Source organism: Zalophus californianus, chromosome 16, assembly GCF_009762305.2.
Source record: "Zalophus californianus isolate mZalCal1 chromosome 16, mZalCal1.pri.v2, whole genome shotgun sequence".
NCBI classification, from domain to species: domain Eukaryota; kingdom Metazoa; phylum Chordata; class Mammalia; order Carnivora; family Otariidae; genus Zalophus; species Zalophus californianus.
In genome coordinates this window covers 46,863,085-46,888,787 of record NC_045610.1, presented here as the reverse complement: position 1 = coordinate 46,888,787, position 25,703 = coordinate 46,863,085, and the positions used below count along the sequence as shown (strand labels likewise).

General features: G+C 38.7%; 2 protein-coding genes across 6 annotated transcripts in view; one reads left to right on the top strand and one right to left on the bottom strand.

Annotated features, from left to right (window-relative positions):
* Positions 1 to 25,703, bottom strand: part of TANC2 (tetratricopeptide repeat, ankyrin repeat and coiled-coil containing 2) — a 353,239-nt gene that overhangs the window by 318,208 nt on the left and 9,328 nt on the right. The window contains exon 1 of one of the 5 annotated variants that reach the window (XM_027624904.2): positions 11,697 to 11,747. The exons of the other annotated variants lie outside the window; for them this stretch is intronic. The gene's annotated coding sequence lies outside the window, so the exon portion shown is untranslated. Of the gene's footprint in view, positions 1 to 11,696; positions 11,748 to 25,703 lie in introns of those variants that run through there. 5 annotated transcript variants of the gene reach the window in all.
* LOC113939211 (hydroxysteroid dehydrogenase-like protein 2) lies at positions 20,698 to 22,625 on the top strand. The gene has a single exon (XM_027624916.2). It carries the CDS (start codon positions 20,741 to 20,743, stop codon positions 21,995 to 21,997), a length of 1,257 nt encoding a protein of 418 aa, XP_027480717.2. The 5' UTR covers positions 20,698 to 20,740; the 3' UTR covers positions 21,998 to 22,625.

Here is a 25,703-nt window from a genome sequence, read left to right as displayed (position 1 = left end):
ATCCCCACTGGCTTAAGCAAAATAGAGAATTTTCTGTTTATTTTAGAGAATAACCAGGGGTAAAGTTGACCTCTGCTGCAACCGAGGCTTGAGGATGAGAAGATCCAACTCTTTTTTTTTTTTTTAAGATTTTATTTATTTGTCAGAGATAGAAAGAGAGAGAGAACATAAGCAGGGGGAGCGGCAGGCAGAGGGAGAAGCAGCCTCCCCGCTGAGCAAGGAGCCCAATGTGGGACTCGATCCCAGGACCCAGGGATCATGACCTGAGCCACCCAGGTGTCCCAAGGATCCAACTCTTGATTCTGTTTCACCTACACTGGATCTAGTCTCAGTCTCCCCATTGTGGTTCCCAACAACTTCACACTCACATCATCAGCACATCCAGTCCAGCAGGAGAGAGCAAGGTCTTTGTTCTGAGATTTACTCTGATTTGATGGTTTAGGTCATGTGTGTACTACTGAACCAAAGCAATGTGATGTAGTGATTAGCTGAGGCCTATGTCGTGTCCTCCACCTCTAGCCCCACTCAGGCCAGGTGGATGGAATATTGAAAAACAGCATCTCACACTAAAATTGAAGCTACTAAACCAAAGGGAAAACAGAATGTAAGTTAAGGAGACAAGCAACAATGTCCCCCACAGTGCTATATTGCCTAGAGGGGACAGTTAAAACCATCACTTGGATGAGTGTCATTTCTACCATAACTCAGTGAAAGAAGCTATGAGGCAGAGCCATAATTTCTCAAACAAGGAAACAGAGAGATTTTGCTCAAAGGCCTAATTGCACCATCTTTAGAGAAAATTATATCTGAGAGACTAAGCAGATATAACAGACTACGTGGCTCTCACTAAGCCCCTTGCCAAGCTGACTAGAGAGAATCTGGCTGGCCTTAGCATCTGATATCAGCCAGAAAACACCAGGGGCAACTGTGTGTACTTACAAGGCAGGTACTCAATCTATGGCCTAGTTTTGGAGAGAGATGGGGAAGGCCTGCAAGCAGCAATATTAAACGGTGGAAAAATCAATGTCCCTGTAATGACTCTTTACAACCCCCATAAGCCTTTGCACAATTACCCTTTATACACCCACTTCAGATGAATGAGGGGACAATACTGTATCAAGAGGATTCAGAGAAAATAAACATATGGCATTCCCTATTCAGAAACCATCCAAGAGAGGCGCCTGGGTAGCTCAGCTGGTTGAGTGACTGCCTTCGGCTCAGGTCATGATCCTGGAGTCCCGGGATTGAGTCCCACATCGGGCTCCCTGCTGAGCAGGGAGTCTGCTTCTCCCTCTGACCCTCTTCCCTCTTGTGCTCTCTTATCTCTCATTCTCTCTCTCTCAAATAAATAAAATCTAAAAAAAAAAAAAAAAAGAAAAGAAACCATCCAAGGGAAAGACTAATATACCACTAATAAGTTTGAGTTTATCACTGAGGTAAATAATTACCCAAAAATATAAGGAGTATAGGGGCACCTGGGTGGCTCGGTCGTTAAGCGTCTGCCTTCAGCTCAGGTCATGATCCCAGGGTCCTGGGATCGAGCTCCGCACTGGGCTCCCTGCTCGGTGGGAAGCCTGCTTCTCCTCTCCCGCTCCCCCTGCTTGTGTTCCCTCTCTCATTGTCTGTCAGAAAATAAATAAAATCTTAAAAAAAAATTATATATATATATATATATATATATATATATATATATATGGAGTATATACCTTCATAAATACAGATTGATAAAAACTTCATAGATGTCCTTACCAGCATTAAATTGAATGTCACAAGGCAAAAAGAATGACCCTTAAACTATGATCACAGTATTAATTATTGGCAGTGCATAATGAACCGCTTCCACCCCTAAACCACTGAGGTAATTATCTAGGAGGAGTGGATGTCACCTGAGTTCTATATATGTATCTGGAGCAGCCTTGATTTACATACCCTTAAAACTTGAGCCACTGCTCCCAAATGAGAGTGGAATATTGGTATAAAGTGGGAAGATCTGTAACATCCTATAGCAGTAAAGGGGAGAAAGTGAACAGTGAACACTTCTCATAGGGGAGACTAAAGGTAATAATGCTCTATTCCAGGAATGTCAGAAATTATCACTAACTAATGGGATATTGTATAAGGGACTACAGTCCTCCAGCAAAATGGGTTTTGGAAACAGGTGTATACTCTCTCAGAAGTAGTATCTAATAATTCAGAGGAATACCTGCCAGCTTAAAATAGTACAACCAAACCAGGGCCAGAACTGGCAGAGAGATAAGCAATAAGCAAAGATTAGCCAGTAGTGCTCCAAGTGGGAGCAGACAAGAGCCTCCTTCACTGACCAGATTAACAACACATATCACCATCCCACAAGTGAGCAGGACACAGTAACCAGAGGAGAGGGAGGCAATATTTAATGCCTTAGGGAGGAGTCCTCAGTTACCTCTCAAAGAAAAGGACACCTCCCTCTACCACACATGGAAGCAATGAGTTCCCTTTCATTGATTCTAAAGCACAAGCCTCAGATTGTAGATTTTGTCTGTTTGATGTTTAGGGCAAGAATTTGAGAATGGTATCAGTAATGCAGAAGGACATGGAAAGAGTAGGGAAGACGCAGAGTGGAAAGGGCTGGGGAGACACTGTAGTTCAGGAGTAGAAGGGCAACACTTTCCCTGGAACAGAGAATCCAACCAAAAATCTGATCTATGAACTGAGGATGCCCAGAAAGGATGCTTTGTATGTGGCCTGACAAAGACACATAGTGGAGTATATACTCTACTGACTAAAGGGGGAGGGAGAAGTATTCCCTTTTACAAGGAGTCACAGGATTCAACTAAAGGAAGAGAGTAACAGGACTGCATCTTCTCACCTATGCCTACCTATCCATCTCTACTGATGCAAGTCATTTAATGGTTATTGGTATATTCAGGTTTTCTGTTTCTTGAGTCAATTTTTGAAAAGTATTTTTTAAGCCCTCTATTTGCTCGAAGTATTAAAGTGGGCTTAAGGGAATATGAGCAGGAACCAATAGTGTTTACTACAGAAGGGAAAGGCTCTTTCTTGCTTAACCACTCTCATATTTTCCATCTCTTTATCTGCATTGCACTCTGACAGTTTCTTCAAATCTATCTGCAAATCACTAATTCTCTCTTCAGCCATTCCTACTTTGTAATTCAGTGAAATAGTCAATGAACCAAGAGTAAACCCTAATGTAAACTACAGACTTTGGGTGATAATGGTGTGTCAATGTAGGAATTCATCAATTTTAACAAAAGTATACAACTATAGTGTAGGATGCTGACGGGGGGAGGGTTGCACATGTGTGGGAACGGGGGGACATGAGAACTTTTGTACTTTCCGTTCAACTCTGCTGTGAATCCAAAACTGCTCTAAAAAATAAAAGTTTATTAACTGCTTTTTTAAAATGGAAAGAAGGAAGAGAATGAGGGAAAGATGGGGAAAGGTAGGATCAATTAATAGGGAAATGATCAAATTTTTGACATATGAGATACTATGAACCATGGAATATTATGTAGAGTTTAAACAGTGTACAGTGCATCTATTGTAAGATGAAAAATTCTCCAAGTTTTACACTTAAGTGAAAAAAAGCAAGTCACAGAGCAGTATGTAAAGTATGGCCTTATTATAATTTTTAAAACAATGTGTTTACAGACCTGTGTGTATGTATATATATATTTAGAACTGTGAGAAAATACACATAAAACTTTATAAATGTTCCCAAAGAAAATGAGTACAGTATGAAAAGGGAGATAAAGGTGAAATTTTTAAAATATACTTTTTAACTTAAAAAATAATAAATGAAATTCAATGTGCAATGTACTACATTCACCATCTCTGTCTAGTTCCAAAACATTTTCATCACCCCAAAAGCATTTATTCATTATTAATGTCAGTATAACTTTTTAATTATTCATTGAGTCAGTATAAATTTTCTGCGAATCCCCACAAAGAAGATCTCAAAGGGTGAAGGATGAGAGGCTAGAAGATCTTTAGAAAATCGAGAAAATCTTTGCCTTTCAAGTTGACTGGCTTCTCAAAGAGTGATCCCACAAATCTACAATGTCTCAATGCATATCTAGTGGCACATATAAAAAAAAAATCCAAAACCATGGAAATGGGGCGCCTGGGTGGCTCAGTTGGTTAAGCGACTGCCTTCAGCTCAGGTCATGATCCTGGAGTCCCAGGATCGAGTCCTGCATCGGGCTCCCTGCTCAGCAGGGAGTCTGCTTCTCCCTCTGACCCTCTTCCCTCTCGTGCTCTCTGTCTCTCATTCTCTCTCTCTCTCAAATAAATAAATAATATCTTTAAAAAAAAATTCACTCAAAAAAACCCACAAAATCATGGAAATGAAGTTTAAAAATTTAGATCCTTTTTAATATATGCATTTTCTAATAAAATACTTTAAAGTTACATTATAGAACTGTTTTGTCACCAGTTCAGTAAAAGGTCAAATCAAAAGAGTATTTATAGAACTACCACTACCACTTCCTGCATCATTTGCTTTCCCTTGGTTTCTCCAAACCATATAATGAACCAGTCCAGCAGGACTATGAAGTTAAAATTAACCTGCTATTTTAGAGGACTAAGTCCAGGCACTAAGCATTCTTATAAATAACATCAAGAAACAACCAAAACACATCTACACAGTAAAAACTTTATTTTAGTAACATATGTTAGCTAAAATTCTTTACAAATTATATTCTTGGACTTAGGAATGCTTCTCTACTTCTAAAACATGTGAAATACAGATGGGCAAGGCTGCCTCAAATCTGTTCCTAGTATTAACCTATAAATAAAATTTAAAATAAAATGTCTTCTGATCTTCTAGTTATTCAAAGTTCATTAAGAACAAACTAAGTATAAGGCCTTGAGAAGCTACTGGAGAAAAAAAATTTTAAGTTAGTAACAGTTCCTGCCTAAAAGGAGCATCCAGTCTGGTAATGAGAGTTAAGGAAAACTGAAGTGAAGTACAATTCAAAATAGAAGGTGCTAGGTACCACAAGAGAAATACAAAATGTGTTGGGAGATTGTAAGAGGGTTTAAGTAAACAAACAGTTCCTAAGGTGCCCAGTGTCATGCTGGATACTAAGGATAGCAACAGTGCACTGCCTTCAAGAAATTTGACAGCCTAGGGGCGCCTGGGTGGCTCAGTTGGTTAAGTGTCTGCCTTCGGCTCTGTCATGATCCCAGGGTCCTGGATTAAGCCCCAAATCAGGCTCCCTGCTCAGCGTGAAGCCTGCTTCCCCCTCTCCCGTTCCCCCTGCTTGTGCTTGCTCTCTCTGTCAAATAAATAAATATTTTTTTAAAAATTAAAAAATTTTAAAAGAAAGAAATTTGACAGCCTAGGGGGCCGGGCTGCCTCAGTCAGTGGAGCATGCAGCTCTGATCTCAGGGTTGGGTACAGTTTTCTGCATTTCCCTAGTATTTCTCACAGAGGAAATTGTGCATAAGCACGTGAACTTCCCATTATGCTCACCTCGTTCCCTGGTATATCAATCACATTAAAATAAATTCACATTTTCAAAATAAGTGATAGAGCAGAACGAAAATACTCAATCTCAATTCCTACAGTATTGAGGATGGGAAATAATTTGCTGTTTTCTAATGAACATTCTTAGAAAGCAATGACTAGATATTCTTAGACATTGCAATAACCTAAAACCAAACAAAGACTGTCAATAAACTATTTTATAAGCAGTTAGCCGAATAACTGCATTGTCATTAAGGAGATCAAAATAAGTTACCCACAAGAACACTTTTTTTTTTTTTACCAAAACAGTTAATGCCAGGGATGACTATAATGATTATAGAAAGAAATCAACCACTCTTATCAGAATATCTGTCCTCCAAAGCAATTTTTTATGGTTTCATCATGAAATATGGACACAAGTTAAATCCATTAATCCTCCAAATATGAACCATCTTCAAATTTTTGGAAAACACTACTCACAACCTTTACTTGGCTTCTATACTACTCCCAGCGATCTACTTTGGACATTTAAAGATAATGCCAGGACCAGCCTCCGATTTCTAAAGCTGACAGACATAGGAAGCAGAAGACATCAGAAGACAAGCCAGGCTTGATACAAAGATGACTTAGGAGTAGATGCAAGGCAGATTATTTAACTATCCCAGAATTTTCACCAAATCAGAACCAGCATTAGAAATCAAGTTTCCCAATATCTGCCTTTAATCATCGCTGTCATATTTGATTCTCTCTTCATACCAAACAGAAAAAAAAAAACAAAAAAACAGTTAATTATATTAGTGTAATGGTAAGAACTGGGGTTCTGGGGCTATTCTCCACGGCCACTTACTAGTTTTCTGAGTGTGAGCAAAGTAATGAGCCTTTCAAAGATTCAGTTTCCTCATCTATAAATTGAGGCTAATAATATAAAAGTGACTTTCCATTCATATGTTTTAAAAAATAAGGGAACTAAAGCAAATAAAGGACTTCAGCATAGTCTGGCACTTGCTAAGCAACTGACATACATGAAAGTGTTAACTGAAAATCAGTATTCACTGGGGATACAAACCACCATCACTTTTCTAAATTCCTTACTTGTTCATTTATAACATGTCTCTTATACTGGCTGCCAACTTCTTTTTTAAAATGTCATCTTCCTAGAAGTAGACTTGCATAAGTAAAATAATTTCTCCTAGCTTCCTGGAAATAAAGTTCAAGGGAAAGTTTACAAATAAACTTGGCTCCTTTTCTCCATCTTGAAGGGAAGTAGAGTATTAGTCTTGCTTCCTTCTGTCTCTAAGCTCAGTTCTAGGGCATGGTGAAGAACTAGAGCTGGTGCTGATGTGGTGTTCTCAAAAACTTAAGAGCTGTGCCTCAGTGCTGGATTTGTAAATCTGGGATATCTAAATCATACTCAGTGAGAATCATTTTATTATTTTTGCCCTAATTATGTAGCCCTAATTGTATACCATTTAAAAAAAATGTTTTTCCTTATCTATTTTCCTCTAAATTCCTGATTTGCCTATATTGGGCTATAACCCAAAGCAATTATTCACCTTAATACATGCTCTCACTATACATCAACTGCATTTAAACTTCAAAAATCATTCTTACACATGAACACCATTGCTATTCTCAACATGCAACCAGAGAAAACCTCATTATAGTATTAACAAAGCTTAAGTGCTGAAGAAAATCTATAAGTAATTAAAGCAAGAAAGCAGGTCCCATCTAAGACATCCTGAGATTGAAGTAATCTGATCTCCCACGTATTTATCCCTTATCTTCTAAGAAAAATTATTACTCTCACCAAGCAAAAATATTACAGGTGAATCAAAAAGAGTGTTTAGCAGAGACTTACTACATTCACTGTCACAACTATGGAGGATATCCGTATTATGTGACATGTGACTTCTCTTATTAATACGTTCTAGTCTCCTGCCCCCAACACTCCTAAAAACAAAACAAAACAAAACAAAAAAAACCACTTTCTCTCCACTGGGTTGCATGTTTACTCCCTACTATACCTTCATTATCATCATTATTCCTTAATGCAAACCACCACCTTCTCCAACTGAACTATGATCACTAGGATCCACGGAATTTGAACCCTGGCAGTGGGGGAAGAAGGCAGGGGAGGAGAAGAGAACTTAGGTTTTTCTCGCAGTGCAAATAATAATTTCTACTTGTTTTAATATCTCTACCTAGCCATATCTCATTATAAGCTCTTTGACACATTTATAAGTAAGCTACACAAATACACTTTAATGAGTAGTTATCCATAAGATGACAAAGAAGAAAAGTATGGTCCTAACAAGTATCTGAAGTACCAGAATTTGCAAGTAAGAAATTAAAAAGATATAAACAAAATGCGGAATATTTTGCCAATGTGAGAACAAGTTTATTCTTAATAAAAGCATTTATCAAAATATCAAATTGGTGACACTTTATGATTTGCTACATTAGATTTTCTAGTCAGACACACTAAGGAATATTAGTATTTAGGCAGGTGATGATTATAAATCACAGAATACTAGTGAACTCAGTAAAAGAAACCTGAAATGATCTGCTTTACGACAATTCCCAGGTTATTAAACATTACTGTATCTAGTTTAATTTGAAAAGCCAGCTATGGTCTTTATAAGATGTGATAATCCTCTATTTGAGCAGATCTCAATAAAGTTACACATGGCATTCACAGTTTATCTTGATTCTGATACAAGAATTTCATCATTTTTACATATCCAAAAGATCAAGCAGCAGGAACCCTCTTGTACTCACTGTATTTTTTTTAAAAACCAATAAACTGTTCTGAAAGAGCACCACATTCTAAAAAATATCTTAAATATTATTTGTACAAAATCTTTACTTAAATCAGACTGCTAAGTGGACAATACATAGAGATCACACAACATAATGGAAAGAATATGATCTTTGGACAGAGATTTACTTACATTCATATCCTGGCTTTATCAATTACTTTATCTGCACAAGTTATTTAGCTTCTATGACCCCTAGTTTCTCCTCTGCAATGAAAATGACACCATCTAACTTGCAAGGCTATTGTAAGGAATAAAGATGTATGATCTGATACCACCTATCAACTACTAAAGTTACCTACCCCAAATTCTCACTCTCTTCCCTGTTATCAGAATACTAATTTTGGAGAAAGTAATGGGCCTAAAATATCAACTTCCCAGATTCCCCTGCAGCCCACGGTGGCCACGTGACCCGTTTGTAACCAGTGAGATGAAATCATAAGGCTTAAGAGCAAGGATTAAAGGAAAACTACTGTTTTGCTAATAAAAAGCTAAAATGGGGAGAAAGTAGTCATCTTGCAATCCACTGAACAAAAGCCATCCTTCAAAGATAACAGAGAAGAAACAAAGAAGGAGCCTGATGGCATTGCATAACTGCCATAAACCCTGGACTACCTATGTCCAGGTTTCTTTGTTACCTGAAGAAAAAGTCCAATCTGATTAAGCCACTGCACTTGAGTTTCTGTTACATGCAGCTGAACACAATCCTAATAGAGTATGTAAAAGCACCTAGGAAAAGAATCTAACACCCAGAAGACCAATAAAGGCAATTATCTCACAAAACTTCTCATTTAACAGAATGTGTTAAATTATTCATCAGTAAAGTAGTGTTAAATTATTCATCAGTAAAGCAATGAAACAGTGGGATGTCAACTAACATACGTACATGCACACACACACAGCCCAGTTATTAAAAACTGGGGTATTATAATGTATTCACTAAGATAAAAATTCTAACAGCAGAGAATCAAAGAATGAATAGTTTTAATCAAGAAAGGTGTCCTTGGTGAGGTACAAAGAAGAAAAAAAATGCATTTGGGTGAAAATTCTATTATTATAGCTTATAAGTTCATTCACTAATACCGCATACCCACACCACAATGTGCAAGCCCTCAATGCTATGGAATGAAGCACGTGAATTTGAGATCACTGTTAGGAAGGGGGCACACAACTAAAACTAAGAATTCTGTTTCAGATAAAGTAAACTTTTCAATGAAGAGTTAATGACAGATAAAGATTAATAAGTTTAGTTACTTTTTAAAATAACAGCCAGTAAGTACTCTTCCCTTAAAATAATAAGTTAGAAAACAACAGCAGAAAGAGATTATCACCAAGATAATTTTCTGAATCAGAATGTAGAAGGGTATAGAACGTGATATGAAGCAAAGTAGTCAGAATAGATAGGTAATTCAATAATCAGAGAAAGGGGCAGAGAAAAGGTGAAGACAGAGCAAGACAGAATCAGAAAATAAAAAGGGATAAAAGGGATGCCTGGGTGGCTCAGTCGGTTAAACGTCTGCCTTCAGCTCAGGTCATGATCTCAGGGTCCTGGGATCGAGCCCCGCATCAGGCTCCCTACTCTGCGGGGAGCCTGCTTCTCCCTCTGCCTGCCGCTCCCCCTGCTTGTGCTCTCTCTCTCTCTCTGACAAATAAGTAAAATCTTAAAAAAAAAAAAAAAAAAAAACTAGGGATTAAAAAAGAGAGGTGAAGTTTTAAGGACAAAGTTTAAGTTAATCCATTTTACAACTTTAAACCCCACTCACCCACACTCTGCCAGATCCCTACCTACTAGCTAAGCAAACTTACTTATTATCATGTTTAAATCTTTTTCTCCACAAATTATCCCAGTCCTCCCCGTTAATATCATCCCTTTCCATCTCCTTGTGAGCCTTACAAGATCTATTAAAATCCTATTTTTCCTACCAATTTTTTATAATCTTCACATGCATTCGTAACATTTAAAACAATTGTTCTGAATGTACTTTTATAGTAAATGAAATTTCAGTCTTCCCTTCTAATCAAAAGACATGAGGCATGCTAAAGTTTAAGAACCAATGCTCTAAGCTGAAAAAAAGATTTAAGCTTTAAGACTTAAAGAGCTCTGAGTTCCAGATAGGATTAATTCATTCAACTCATCCAACAAGTAATTACTGATTATTCACTATGTGTCAAACACTATTCTATACAAATATAGCAAGGAACCAGTCAGCAATATTTGCTTTTAGCAAGCTTAGAGTCTATGTAACTATTTATATAAATAAATAAGTAAAGCATAGTATGTCAGAAAATGATAAACCCAAGAAGGGGGAAAAAAAGCAAGGAAGGGGGACAGAAATACTGGGGGTTGAGAGAAAGGAAGACTAGGTTTCAGCTGTGAACTGGAGAAGCAAAACCTGAAGAGGATGATGAAATAAACTGCAGATATCTGGGGAAAGAAAATTCTAGACAGAAGAAATAGTAGAAGCAAAGGTCATAAGCCAGAACCATGCTCAGCTTACTCAAGAAGCAGCAAGAAGGTCTGTATAACTAAAGCCCAGGGGAATCAGGGGCAGGAGGGAGGGGTGAGAGAAGGAGGTAAGAGCAGAGAACTGACTTGAGCCAAAATATGTAGGCCATACTGGCTCTTGTAAGAACTTTAGCTTTTATTCTGAGTAAGATGAAAATTCACAGGACAGACATTAACAAGAGTAAAGACATGATCTGACATATTTTTAAAAGATCACTCTGGCTGCTATTTTGAAGAGAAACTATAGAAGCAAACCAGTCATTGGGTGGCTACAGTAATTCAGATAAGTGATACCAGTAGCTCAGACCTGGGTGGAAGTGGTCAGTAGTGGTCAGATTCTAAGTATGTTTTGAAGGCAGCCAATAGATCACCTCATAGACTGGATATGGCAAGTAAATAAGAAATCAAGGATGACTCCAACATTCTGAATAAGTAGAAGGAAGGAGCTTCTACAACAAGATGGAAAATACTGCAGGTAGAATAGTTGGGGGGAAGAGAGAAATGGAAGTGAGAAGTTTAATTTGGGGTAAATGTGCTTGAAATGTCTATTAGACAACCAACTACAAATGTCAAGTAAGCAGCTGGATATAGAAGTTTGGAATTTGGGAAGGAAATCTGGATTGGATACATATACCTGGTAGTTACCAGCATTTGGACAGTAAATAGGACATAAAACTGAGTGAGATTATCAAGGGAATGAATACAGACTGAGATCATATGAAATCTTCATCTTAGATAGGACTATTGGATTGAACGACATAGAGGTCACTGAGGTCTTTGATAAGAGAAGTTTCACTGGAAGAGTAAGAGCATAATTTTGTTTAGAAGGAGTTGGAAACAGGAGGTACTCCATTAATACATAAACAAAAGATTACTTATTACAGTATTTTTTACTGCAACATACCGGAAACTATGTAAATGCTCAAAAATAGGAGATCAAGGAGCGCCTGGGTGGCTCAGTCGTTAAGCGTCTGCCTTTGGTTCGGGTCGTGGTCCCAGGGTCCTGGGATCGAGTCCCGCATCGGGCTCCGGGCTCCACAGGAAGCCTGCTTCTCCTTCTCCCACTCCCCCTGCTTGTGTTCCCTCTCTCGCTGTGTCTCTCTCTGTCAAACAGATAAATAAAATCTTTCAAAAAATAAAAAATTGAAAAAAAAAGAATATTTAAAAAAAAATAGGAGATAAAGGAAATAAACAATGGCCCATATACACTATGAAGTACTATATAGAACTTTAAAAAAAGGAATAAATGTCTCTATAAAACATATAAAATTATTTGAGGTATACTGTTAAGTAAAAAAAAGCAAAATGCAAAAGAGTATTATATTATGCTACCTTTTCTATAAGAAAGAGAAAATTTAAAATATGCATGTATATGCCAATTTTTCAGAAGAATAAACACAGGAAGGATAAGCCAAAAACATCTGGCAGCCAGGACATAAAACAGAGAGAAATGTTCTGCATTCAGAACCCGGGGGCTAAGCTGTAAAGTACAAAGAAATCTCTGAAAACTTGCCAGTATTCAGATACTAAGCCCTCCTGACAAAAAAGTCCTGACACCACCCTCAACACATTTGAAGCCAATGGTGAAATGAAATTAACTAAACAACAACAAAACCCAGTCACAGGTCAAAGATAAATCAGATTGAGCCTCCTACTCTAGTTATGGGGCAGAAGTAGCAGCATGCCCCTCTCTGGAGGTGAATATATTTATCTAGGTCTCTACTATTCTTTTGTACAAAATGCCTAGCATACAACCAAAAATTAGGAGATTCCAAAGAAAATGTAACCTGCACTAATAACTTTTTGACTCTCGGCTCCACAGTCATCCTTTTTTGCCTGCTCTGTGAAAATGGATCTGAGACCTTTAAATATTTTTTCCTTTGCCAGCTGACACAATGCTAAGTTTTACCAAAAGTCACTGGAGAGACTTTGTGGAAGAAAAGTTTTGTTTTTGTGTGCAGCAGACTCCTACAGTGCACAGGATTTCTCTAGCACCTGGTTCCTATAGCAAAGGCAGCTTCTCCAACATCAGGTTACTACCTCATGTGCGACTTATCCAATGTCCTGCCCCCTGGGCTACAGGGTAGCCAAGAGTACCCAGCAACCAGCACCTTCACCAAACACTCTCCTTCTGGTGGTTTTATACTAGAGTACCTTTAGTCAGATGCTTCCCTTTGTATAGCTTTCCATGGCAGGGCAGATTTCCAGCAATTCTGGAAGGCAGATTTCCAGAATGTTCTTTCAGTGTGGCATTTCAGCAATTTCTCTGCCATTCAAGTGAGTCATGGCCATGCCCTTTCCAACAAAGCCTGGATGTCAGCTGGGGGTTGGGGGAAGCACTCTTCCTTGGACACACTATTTCATTCAATCTAGTAGTGTCTTCTCTGTATACTTGCTATTCCCAATTTCTCTTTACTTCTTACTAGCCTCATTACTCCATTTTCCTGCTATAGTGAGTAACTCTTTATATTAAATGTTTGCTATTCAAATTACTATGTAGTTTTTCTCTCATGACTAGACTCAGACTGATACAGAAACCAAACCAAAAAAATCCTTAATGTAGGATTCCATGTATATGAAGTAGAAGACTACACAAAACTAATCCATAGTAGCAGAAGTCAAAAAAAAGGTTGCCTCTTGTTTGGGGGAAGGGAGAAGGACTGGATAGAAAGATGCATGAGTAAACTTTCTCAGATGATAGAAATGTTCTATATATCATGTTTGTGGTAATAGTTACACAGATGTATACAACTGCTAAAACTCATTAAACTAAACATTAATATTTTTGCATATGATTCTTTGTAAATCATACCTCAATTAAAAGGAAGATTAAAAAAAAAAAAAAATCCAAGGTTCCATGGAGAAATGCCTGATTCTACTGCTGGGATAGGAAAGCAAAACTTGAGCCTGCAATATCATGTTGTTCCAAAGTGTAAGGAAGTGCTCAAAATAATGATCAGTGCATTTAGCAAGGAACCAGTCTGAAGCTGCTCCCATTGGGCAAACCAGGAAAAATCTGAGCATCAAATGATAGAAATAGATCATAACCCACCAAATAAAGTAGGAATCCATGAGTTCATATTATTAATTAAGGAATGGAAGATGAAGGCTTGGCTGGTTCTTCCATAGCAGAATATTGTGAAATAATAGAAAATATATATATTGGTCTCTGTCCCCAGTTTCTGGCACAGAGTTCCTAAAACCATTGTAATTTCCTAAGTGATACAAACACTAGGAACATCTCTTGTTCTGATATTTGTCTTGGACCTATCACTGACACAGGGCTCCTTAAAACCCTTGTAAATTCCTAAATAATGACAGCACTAGGAGTGCATCTTCTGTTCTAATGAGGTGACTCTGGGTGGGCTCCTGGATGACTCTAAAATGGGGGCTGGCACCAGAAAGACCAAACCATGCTTAGAAGCTTGGAATTTGCAGTTTTACCCCACATCTTCCAAAGAGGGGGGGCTAGAAAAAGAGTAAATAATTAATCATGCCTACATGAGGAAGCCTCTATAACATCCCAATAGCATGGGGTTCAGGGAACTTCCAGGCTGGCGAACACACCACGCAGGGAGGGTGACACACCTCAACTCCACAAGGCCAGAAGCTCCTGCTCTTGGGACCCTCCCAGACCTCACCCTATGTATTTCTTCATCTGGTTGTTCATCTCTATCCTTTATCATGATCTTTAATAAACTGGTAAATGTGTCTCCCTGAGTTCTATGAACACTGTAGCAAATTAATTGAATCTGAGGAGGGGGGGTCATTGGAACCTCTAATTTACAGCCAGCTGGTCAGAAGCACAGGTGATAACCTGAACTTGAGACTGGAATCTGAAGTGGGGTAAGAGGGAGCAGTCTGGTAAAACTGAGCCCTTACCTGTGAGATTTAACACTACTGTATGTTTTAATTTCAAAGTAAAAAATTGAAAAAAAGAATGAGAGGAGAAAAATGGAGCAGCATTATAAACAACTCTTGAAGGGTTTGCTACAAGATGGAACAGAGAAATCAGGTGATAGTTGAAGGGAAAAGTAAGGTCAAGAAAACTTTTTTTTTTAACATGAGAGAAATAACATGTTTGAATGCTGATGGGAATGAGTCAGTTAGAGAAGAAAAAATTGAAGGAGAAAATAATTGAGGCAATGTTCTTGAGTAGGCAAGAGTAGATACAATCTAGTGCACTAATAGAGGAATTGCCTCAGGCAGAAGTAGGCATAGTTCTATAGTAACTGTCAGAATATGTGAATGCAAATGCTGATAAATGAGTAAATATGACTGTGGAATTCTACAGAAGTTCTCTTCAACTTTTTCAATAAAGTAGGAAGAAATGTCATTAGCTAAGAAAAAGAATGGAAGTACTAGAAGTGAGATGAGAGACAGCTTCAGTAGAATAGGTATTATTTCTTCTTTGAATGTTTGGTAGAATTCCCCAGGGAACCCATCAGGCTCTGGACTCTTGTTTTTGGGAGGTTTTTGATCACTGCTTCAATCTCGTTACTGGTTACTGACCTATTCAGGTTGTCAATTTCTTCCCGTTTCAGTCTTGGCAGCTTATAGGTTTCCAGGAAGGCCTCCATTTCATCCAGATTGCTCACTTTATTGGCACAAAAACAGACATATAGACCAATGGAATAGAATAGAGAACCCAGATATGGACCCTCAACTCTATGGTCAAATAATCTTTGACAAAGCAGGAAAAAACATGCAATGGAAAAAAGACAGTCTCTTCAATAAATGGTGCTGGGAAAATTGGACAGCCACAAGCAGAAGAATGAAACTCGACCATTCTCAAACACCATACACAAAGATAAACTCAAAATGGATGAAAGACTGCAATGTGAGACAGGAACCCATCAAAATCCTAGAGGAGAACATAGGCAGTAACCTCTTTGACACTGCCCACAGCAACTCCTTTCAAGATACATCTCCAAAAGCTAGTGAACCAAAAGCAAAAATGAACTTTTGGGACTTCATCAAGATAAAAAGCGTCTGCACAGCAAAGGAAATAGTCAACAAAACAAAGAGGCAACCCACAGAATGGGAGAAGATATTTGCAAATGACACTACAGATAAAGGGCTGGTATCCAAGATCTATAAAGAACTTCTCAAACTCAACACCCAAAAAACAAATAATCAAGTAAAAATGGGCAGAAGATATGAAAAGACACGTCTCTGAAGAAGATATACAAATGGCTAACAGACACATGAAAAAACGTTCATCCTCATTAGCCATCAGGGAAATCCAAATCAAAACCACACTGAGATATCACCTTACACCAGTTAGAATGGCAAAAATGGACAGGGAAAGAAACAACAAATGTTGGAGAGGTTGTGGAGAAAGGGGAACCCTCTTACACTGTTGGTGGGAATGCAAGTTGGTACAGCCACTTTGGGAAACAGTGTGGAGGTGCCTCAAAAATTTAAAAACAGAGCTACCCTATGACCCAGCAATCGCACTCCTGGGTATTTACCCCAAAGACAAAGATGTTGTGAAAAGAAGGGCCATATGCACCCCAATGTTCATAGCAGCAATGTCCGCAATAGCCAAACTGTGGAAAGAGCCGAGATGCCCTTCAACAGATGAATGCATAAAGAAGATGTGGTCCATATATACAATGGAGTATTACTCAGCCATCAGAAAGGATGAATACCCAACTTTTACATCAACATGGATGGGACTGGAGGAGATTATGCTAAGTGAGATAAGTTAAGCAGAGAAAGTCAATTATCAGATGGTTTCACTTATTTGTGGAACACAAGGAACAGCATGGAGGACACTAGGAGAAGGAAGGGAAAAATGAAGGGAGGGAAATCAGAGGGGGCGATGAACCATGAGAGACGATGGACTCTGAGAAACAAACAGGGTTTTAGAGGGGAGGGGGGAGGGGGGATGGGTTAGCCCGGTGATGGGTATTAAAGGAGGGCACCCATGGAGCACTGGGTGTTATACGAAAACAATGGATCGTGGATCACCACATCAAAAACTAATGAGGTATTGTATGGTGACTAACATAACATAATAAAATTAAAAAAAAAAAAAGAAGTGAGATGAGAGGGAAAAAAGAGGGAAAAAGTGTAAAATAATCATCCATTCATTCTCCCACCTACTAGACTAAGGATATATACCATGATTACCTGGAAGCATTAGGATTCCACTTGAGGTTTATGGTCATGAATTTAAAATGAAACCAATCATCAAGGTTATATATATATATATTTTTTAAAGATTTTATTTATTTGACAGAGGGAGACACAGCAAGAGAGGGAACACAAGCAGGGGGAGCGGGAGAGGGAGAGGGAGAAGCAGGCTTCCTGCGGAGCAGGGAGCCCAATGCGGGGCTTGATCCCAGGACCCTGGGATGGTGACCTGAGCCGAAGGCAGACGCTTAACGACTGAGCCACCCTGGCGCCCCAACGTTATATGTTCTTCACTAACCACATTCAGCTTCATGTGTTCAGGCATGGAACAGGTGGTAAGTGGATTTAACTAGTAATGTGGTTTTGGCACAGCAAGGACAATGAATAAAGAAAGAAGAAATGATGTCAAAGGTATGTGCAAAGGAGAACTATGATTTTGTGTGATTTGAGTATGGAAGGGAAAGAAGCTATTAAGAGTGTGAGACAGAAATAGTGGTAAAATCAATAGATTAGAGGTCCTAGTGGAGTTAAAGAATTATTGGAGTCAGGGTACTAAAGGGAAAAAGATTTAGAAAGAGCAAGTGGTGATCAGAGAATGGATACATAAAATTGAAATTATGGAGAGGGGGCGCCTGGGTGGCTCAGTCGGTTGGGCGTCTGCCTTCGGCTCAGGTCATGATCTCAGGGTCCTGGGATCGAGTCCTGCATCGGGCTCCCTGCTCAGTGGGGAGCCTGCTTCTCCCTCTGCCCTTCCCCTCTGCTTGTGATCTCTCTCTCTCTCAAAATAAATAAATAAAATCTTTTTTTTTAAAAAAAGAAATTATGGAGAGGTTGTAATTATTAGTCAAGATCTAGGGTATAACTTTGGTAATGAATGATTTAGGTAAGGTGGAAGACAAGATTACTGATGGAAATTCAAAGAACTGAAAGATCTGAATGTTGAAAAACTATCTACATGGTTTAAATCACCAAGAATTGAAATCAGACATAGTACTGGTGAGAGAGAAGGGGAGTATAAACAAACAAAAAAGTAAGAAGAAGGAAGGAATCCTGTGTAATAAAGAATTTGGCTGACTTTCGTTCCTGGTTCCTGGGAGGTAGTCTCTAAATCCTAGGAATTTCCCGAGTGACAGGAGTGTCATTGCTAATCATGGTGGACCCTGATGGCCTATGTTAAGGAGATGACTCATGGTGGGCCCCTAAATAGTTCATGCTAATAAAATGACTCAGGATGGGGGCTGGCTTTACCAAAAAGACCATCCACGTAATCAGAGGGTTGAGGCTTTAAGCCACGATATCACAGCCTGCCTTCCAGTGAGGGGAAGGTGGCTGGAGACTGAGTTTAATCAGTGGCCAATGATTCAATCAATCATGCCTACATACCAAAACCCCAATAAAACCCCTGGACACCAAATTTTGGCTGAGCTTCAGGGTTTGTAATACTCTGTGTACTGTAAATAAACAGATGTGCCAGAAGGAAGATGTTCCGGGAGGATGATGTGTCTTGATTCCAAAGCGGGAGGACACCAGAAGCTGCACATTTGAGAGCTTCCTAGACCTTAGCCTATGTGTCCCTTCTTTTGGCTGGTTCTGTTTTATATCCTTTTACCACAGTAAAACTGTGTAAGTATAGCACTTTCCTGAGTTCTATAGCTATTCTAGTACATTATCAAATCTGAGGAAGTAGCAGGAACTCCCACATTTGCAGCCAGTTGGTTAGAAGTAAGGGTAATTCTGGGAACCCCCAAGCCTGCAGCTGGTGTCTGAAGTGAAAGCTGTCCTGTGGATGACTGTGCCCTTAACATGTGAAGTTTGGTCTAATCCCAGGTAGTAATCATCGGAAGTCATTGTAGGAGATGAACCAGGAAGTACAGTCAACCGCAATAGGGGTCGTAGTATATGTGATGACATGAATTTCAAAGCTAGAGAATTTTAGGGAAGAGAGGAGAATAATTTCAATGCTGAAAGGGGGAAATGAAGAGAGTATCTATCTTCATATCCAGTGGTATCAGGGTTATGAGAAGAAAAAAAGGGAAGGGCATCACTTGAGATGGCAGAAGGAGAAATAACGTCCTCAGGAGAGGGAAAATTCCTAACGCACTACAAGTTTTATAGGCTATGAGAATGAGGAGGACTAAGTGAAAGAAATCCACAAAAATGGGAGTATCCAGTGATAAAGAACAACCAAGAGACAGCGTTATCTTGGAAGTCAAAGACTTCAAGGGAGGAGAGTGTAATCAATTGTATCTAACAGTACTGATAGATAAAGCAGGAGAGACTAAGAAACTACCACTGGATTGAGCAATATGAAACTCATTGATGACCACAACAAGAAGTTTCAATGAAATGGTGGGAGAGGAAGCCTGGCTGGAATGGGTTCAAAGAGAATGGATCTGGAAATCAACTAAAGGCATACAACAAACTAAGAAATGGTTATTCAAGCAAACTAAGCAACACTGGGTAAGAACGATGCAAGCCTGTGGCATTTTTGCCTGGGGCTACTCTCATTCTCCCCAATCCTGCCCCCTACAAGTAGTAGCTCAAGCATGGGGGACCAGGCCATGAAAACCAGGAGGTCTACTACTGCTGCTGCTGAACAGGACTCAATTTATAGCACTACCAATTAAAGTAGCCATCTCAGTGGCAAGTGAACAGAGGCAGTGTCTGATCTCCTAGCCTGAGGCTGTAGTCCTGTTCTGAGCAAACAATAAACTAATGGACTGATGATTTAACAGGAAGTTCCACGTACTGATACAGCCACTGTATCATGGATGATAATCCCTTCTCGTGCCCCAAGTACTCATTTTTTTTTATTGTATCAAAACAATTTACTGGAAGAAAGGATGGTCTTTTCAACAAATGGTGTTGGGGCAACTGGATATCTATACGTAGAAAAAACAAACTTAAGGGGTGCCTGGGTGGCTCAGTCATTAAGCGTCTGCCTTCGGCTCAGGTCATGATCCCAGGGTTCTGGGATCGAGCCCCACATCAGGCTCCCTGCTCGGCGGGAAGCCTGCTTCTCCCTCTCCTACTCCCCCTGCTTGTGTTCCCTCTCTCGCTATCTGTCAAATAAATAAATAAAATCTTTAAAAAAAAAAAAAGAAAAAACAAACTTAGAAATTACCTCATCCCATATCCAAAAATTAACTCAAAATGGACCACAAACCCAGCAATTCCACTCCTAGGGATCTATCCAGAAGAAATTAAAACATCTAGCCACACCAAGGCTTGTACATGAATGATTACAGCAGCATTATTCATAAAAGTCAAAAACTGGAAATAATCAAAATGTATGGATATGTACGTCCATACAATGAAACGATATTCAACAACAAAAAAGAATGAAATATTAACCTCAAAAACATGCTAAGTGAAAGAAGACAGAAGCAAAAGACTGCGTATTATTAAAAAAAAAACTACAAACTTATGATTTCTTTTATATGAATGTCCAAAGGCCAATTTATAGAAAGAAAACCAGATGAGTGGTAGCCTAAGGGTAAGGTTAGGAATGGAGATTGAATGCAAATGAGCTCAAAGAATTTTGGGGAGTGATGAAAATACTGTAAAACTGGATTGTGGTGACGAATGCACAATTCTACAAATTTACCCATAATCATCCAACTGTACTGTTACAATGGGTAAATTTTGAAATATGTACAATCTACCTCAATAAAGCTATAAAAAAAGAGAGTTCGGTAAGGTCAACACAGATAACTGTTTTATGGAGTCTAGCATAAATGATAGAAGAAATGGGGTAGGTATGCTCGCTCCCGCTGCTGTTGCCGCCGCCTCTGCTCTAAGGAAGTCATGTTACCCAACACCGGGAGGCTAGCAGGATGTACAGTTTTTATCACAGGTGCAAGCCGTGGCATCGGTAAAGCTATTGCATTGAAAGCAGCACGGGACGGAGCAAACATTGTCATTGCTGCGAAGACCACCCATGTAAACCCCAAACTTCCAGGCACAATCTTTACTGCTGCTGAAGAGATTGAAGCAGCTGGAGGAAAGGCCTTGCCATGCGCTGTTGATGTGAGAGATGAACAGCAAATCAGTAATGCAGTGGAGAAAGCAGTGGAGCGATTTGGAGGAATTGATATTTTGGTGAATAATGCCAGTGCTATGAGCTTGACCAACACATTGGAAACACCTACAAAAAGAGTGGATTTGATGATGAATGTCAACACCAGAGGCACCTTTCTGACATCTAAAGCATGTATTCCTTATTTGAAAAAGAGTAAAATTGCTCATATCCTCAATCTCAGCCCACCACTGAACCTAAATCCATTGTGGTTCAAACAGCACTGTGCTTATACCATTGCTAAGTATGGTATGTCTATGTGTGTGCTTGGAATGGCAGAAGAATTTAAGGGTGAAATTGCAGTCAATGCATTATGGCCTAAAACAGCCATCCACACTGCTGCTATGGATATGCTGGGAGGATCTGGTATTGAAAGCCAGTGCAGAAAAGTTGATATCATTGCAGATGCTGCCTATTCCATTTTTAAAAAGCCAAAAAGTTTTACTGGAAACTTTATTATTGATGAAAATATCTTAAGAGAAGAAGGAATAAAAAATTTTGACATCTATGCAATTAAGCCAGGCCATCCTTTGATACCAGATTTCTTCTTAGATGAACACCCAGATACAATTACCAAGAAAATGGAATCACATGATGCTCTTCCGGAATTGAAAGAAGAGAAGTCACAGCCACCACCAAAACCACGTTCTGGAGCTGTGGCAGAAACATTTAGAATTGTTAAGGACTCTCTCAGTGATGATGTTGTTCAAGCCACTCAAGCAATTTATCAGTTTGAGCTCTCAGGTGAAGATGGTGGAACGTGGTTTCTTGATCTTAAAAGCAAAGGTGGGAATGTTGGATACGGAGAGCCCTCTGATCAGGCAGATGTGGTGATGAGTATGTATACTGATGATTTTGTAAAAATGTTTTCAGGAAAACTAAAACCAACAATGGCATTCATGTCAGGAAAATTGAAGATTAAAGGAAACATGACCCTAGCAATCAGATTGGAGAAGCTAATGAATCAGTTGAATGCCAAGTTATGAAGGAAAAGAAAAAAAAATGTCGATCACTAAGCTCAAAAAGTAAAAGGGATCAACAGTTAAAATCTGTTTGTTTTTTTCCCTTTCGTATTATAAGGATATGCAAATTTGTTTTGGAAAAAACAATTTCTGTATCTATAAGACTTGAAATTGTAATTAAAACGGCTAACTAATTAAACATAAGCTTCATTAAGTGGAATTCTAAGACAGTCTGCCCATGGAATTTTCTGAGTTTTGCCCTCTGAGAGCTAGATTTCATTCATTGTGGGAAAGGTATGACCCGGTTTAAGGAGTAAAATTAGCTCTTCTTTATCTCCCATGTAAAAGGAGATTAATCTGTTTTAAATTTTTCAGTTTGGGATTGTATGCTAATGAAATATTAATGATATTTTAGATTTTCATATACTTGTTTTAAGGAAGATCTTCTATAATGCATTTTTGCGGAAATCACATAAACTAATAAATAGTGAAGACTAATGAAACAAAAACAGTTTTTCATTCTAACTAGCTTTCCAGGTATAAGTTACCTATTATTAATGTAATTTTGCTAATGTAATTCAGTATGTATCCTCTTTTAAATGTGTAAAAATATCTTAAAATAAAATAATTTCTCCCCAGAAAAAAAAAAAAAGAAGAAGAAGAAATGGGGTAGTAGATGCAAGGGTTAGTAAGGTCAAGAGAGTGTTTCTTTCAGGTGAAAGAAATTAGAATATGCTTTTATGCTACTGATAGTGATCCAGAAAAGGAAAAACAGGAAGAACTGCAGGAAGAATGTCCTTGAGAAGGCAAGAAGGGGTGGGCTCAAAGGAACAATTGGTGGGAATGACCTTCAACAGAGGAAAAGACAGTTAATTCACAATAACTGGTAAAGATGCAGGTGGTAGAAAGATTGTTTCTATGTTCTTAATGAAATAGGAAGGTCACCAGCTGAAAGAGAGGATGCAAAGGGAAATGTTGAAGATTTGCATGCAAGGAAAAGATGTACTCATCTAAGCAAATGAGAGTGTGGAAGAACTAGAATAATAAAGTAGGGTACCTTGGCAGCACTAAGCACTGGATTTAAAGTCACTGGGTATTAACTAAGATTTTATAGTTAACCTAGTTGTTTTGCTCCAGCCGTATACAGGTACATGTGCACAGGTGTAAAAAAGTAGAGTTGGTTTTAACCAGGATTGGGTTTTGCCAGGCAGGAACAACCAAGGGACAGAGGTCAAGGGGGTTGAGTATAGATGCAGAAGAGCAATTACAATGAGAATTCAGCAAGTCAGAAAAGGAACTGAGAACATGTATGCATCGAGGAACAGTGAAAAGGGAATTCACCAAGTCAGAAAAGGAATTGAGGACATGTATGTATCGAGGAAAAGTGAAAAGGTGGTAAATTAAAAGGTCCCAGTGAGGTCAAAGATTTAAGGTTGTTGGGTACTCAGAAGTGAGCTAGAAAAATTGGAGGTGCTAGTTGGAGAATAAAATGCCAGAAATTATAGCAAGTTATAGCTATTCGTAATAACGAGCTGTGGAACAGTGACTCTCAATCCTGGCTGCACATTAAAGTCACTTTGGAAAACTTAAAAATAACATACCAAGTCAAACCTCAGATTAACCAAATCAGAATCTCTGGGAGTAAGTCCTAGATCCCTATAGTTTCTCAAAGCTCCCCAGTTAATGCAGATGCACTGAGGGTTTAAAAACATACGGCAGATGATATGCCATAAAAGTGAATGGCTGAGGCAAAGGACAAGAGCAGTAGAGGAGAGGAAGTCACTTAAGAGACCAGAATACCAGAAGGATCATCTGTGTGGATACTGTAATCACCAATAATCATAACTGGAGTAGTAGGAGGGTACCAGTGAGCCCCCGAAGATAAGAGAGAGCAAAGAGAACACTTAACCCATGTCAATAGGAGGAGCCACCACTCAAGAACTCCATGGGGAAGTAGCACCCTCAGGGGAGAGGTAAGTTTACTGAAAGCAAGAAGATATTCATGTTTAGATAAGAGGTTAAAGATAAAGGGAGTTTTGCAGATGACTGACAGTGAACTCCAGAAGGCATAGAGAAAGGGTTCAATGGTCATAAAGGGGTGAAAATTGGGATCAGACAAGAGAGACGAAGGAAAGAAAAGATCCAGACAAAACTACTAGCCAGGAAGTCTCAGAACACAAGCACCATACTTTTTTAACACTACACAAAAACAACCACGGGAAAAGCTCTATGAAGTTAGAAAGATCTTCCCTGAATCCTGCCACTTTCTAAAAGACTTTTTGAAATTAATTCCAAATAAAAACAAGTCACGGAAAGTATCAAGGTCAATTCCATATACTAAGTTACAAGAAGAGAGAATAAGGGGCAGAATAACATCCCTACAGATGACGAAAGCATGCCAGAAAGATATGCCCACATAACAGATCAAAGCTGTAACATGCTAGGGGCGCCTGGGTGGCTCAGTCAGTTAAGTGGCTGCCTTTGGCTCAGGTCATGATCCCAGAGTCCTGGGATCAAGTCCCAGGTTGGGTCTTTGCTCAGCAGGGAGTCTGCTTCTCCCTGCCCCCTGCTCTTGTGCTCTTGCTTGCTCTCTCTCTCTCTCTCTCTCATATAAATAAAATCTTAAAAAAACAAAACAAAAACTGTAACATGCTATTTCAAAATGAACTAAAAGACCTTAAGAGAATGACATAAGACATGAAAGAACAACAGATGTAAGAATTATAAAAACTCAAAATGACAAAACTCAAAATAATTAAAAACAAAAGGAAAGAACCATTCCAGAAATAGTGAATAAAAACAGATACTCCTTAAGAAAAATACAAAGTAAAAAAGAAGAAAATTTTAAAACTCAAAGAGATTAAAAAGATTTAAGAAAAACTGACAAATATTGAAAACAAAGAAGACTGAACATACAGTGATAGGAAGCCCTGAAGAAGGAAATCCAAGCAAAGAACAGAATAGTAAAAATAGTAATTAAAAAAAACTTTCCTGAAATAAAGATTTGAAACTACATCTTGAAAGAGCACAATGTATACCTGAGAATATCAACTCAGAACAACCAAAATTATTTTACTATACTATTACTAAACATTAAAGAATAAGAAAAATGGGGGGATGGGGACTAGGGTCAGAAAGGGGGAAATAAAGAACTATAGACAGGAGTCTAGGAAATGAGAGATGAACCGGCAGTACTGGGTTTCCCAGGCTATAAAAGGGTTAAAGTGCATAATGAGAGTAGATCTAAAAATCTCAGGGTACATAAGGGTGGCAAGACTGTGTAGGAGATGAAGAACCAGTTATTGATAAAGAAAGGAGAATCAGACTGGAATCAGACTTATCTATTGCGCAAGCTCGAAAACAGTGGTGTATATGTTATATAGCAGGAAAAAAAGGGGGGGGGGCTGATGACCCAAGAACATTATTCAGCCAAGATAAAAGATACACATTTTCACTCAAGCAAGGATTCAGAAATTGTACCACATCCACTGAGGAAATTACTCCAAATGTTTTTCTGGCATCCATTAAGATAGTGATATGTTTCTTTTTTTCCAGTCTCTACCACTCTCAGAGTTGGGGCTGGCAGTACAGAAATGGCTAAATCCAAGAACATCATATACGATCAGCCCTAGAAAGCTTCAAGAAACTTAGATCCTAAGGAATGCTTATTCTGCCAACAAACACAAAAAAGGCCTCAAAAAGATTCAGGCCAATATTTCCAAACAATGAG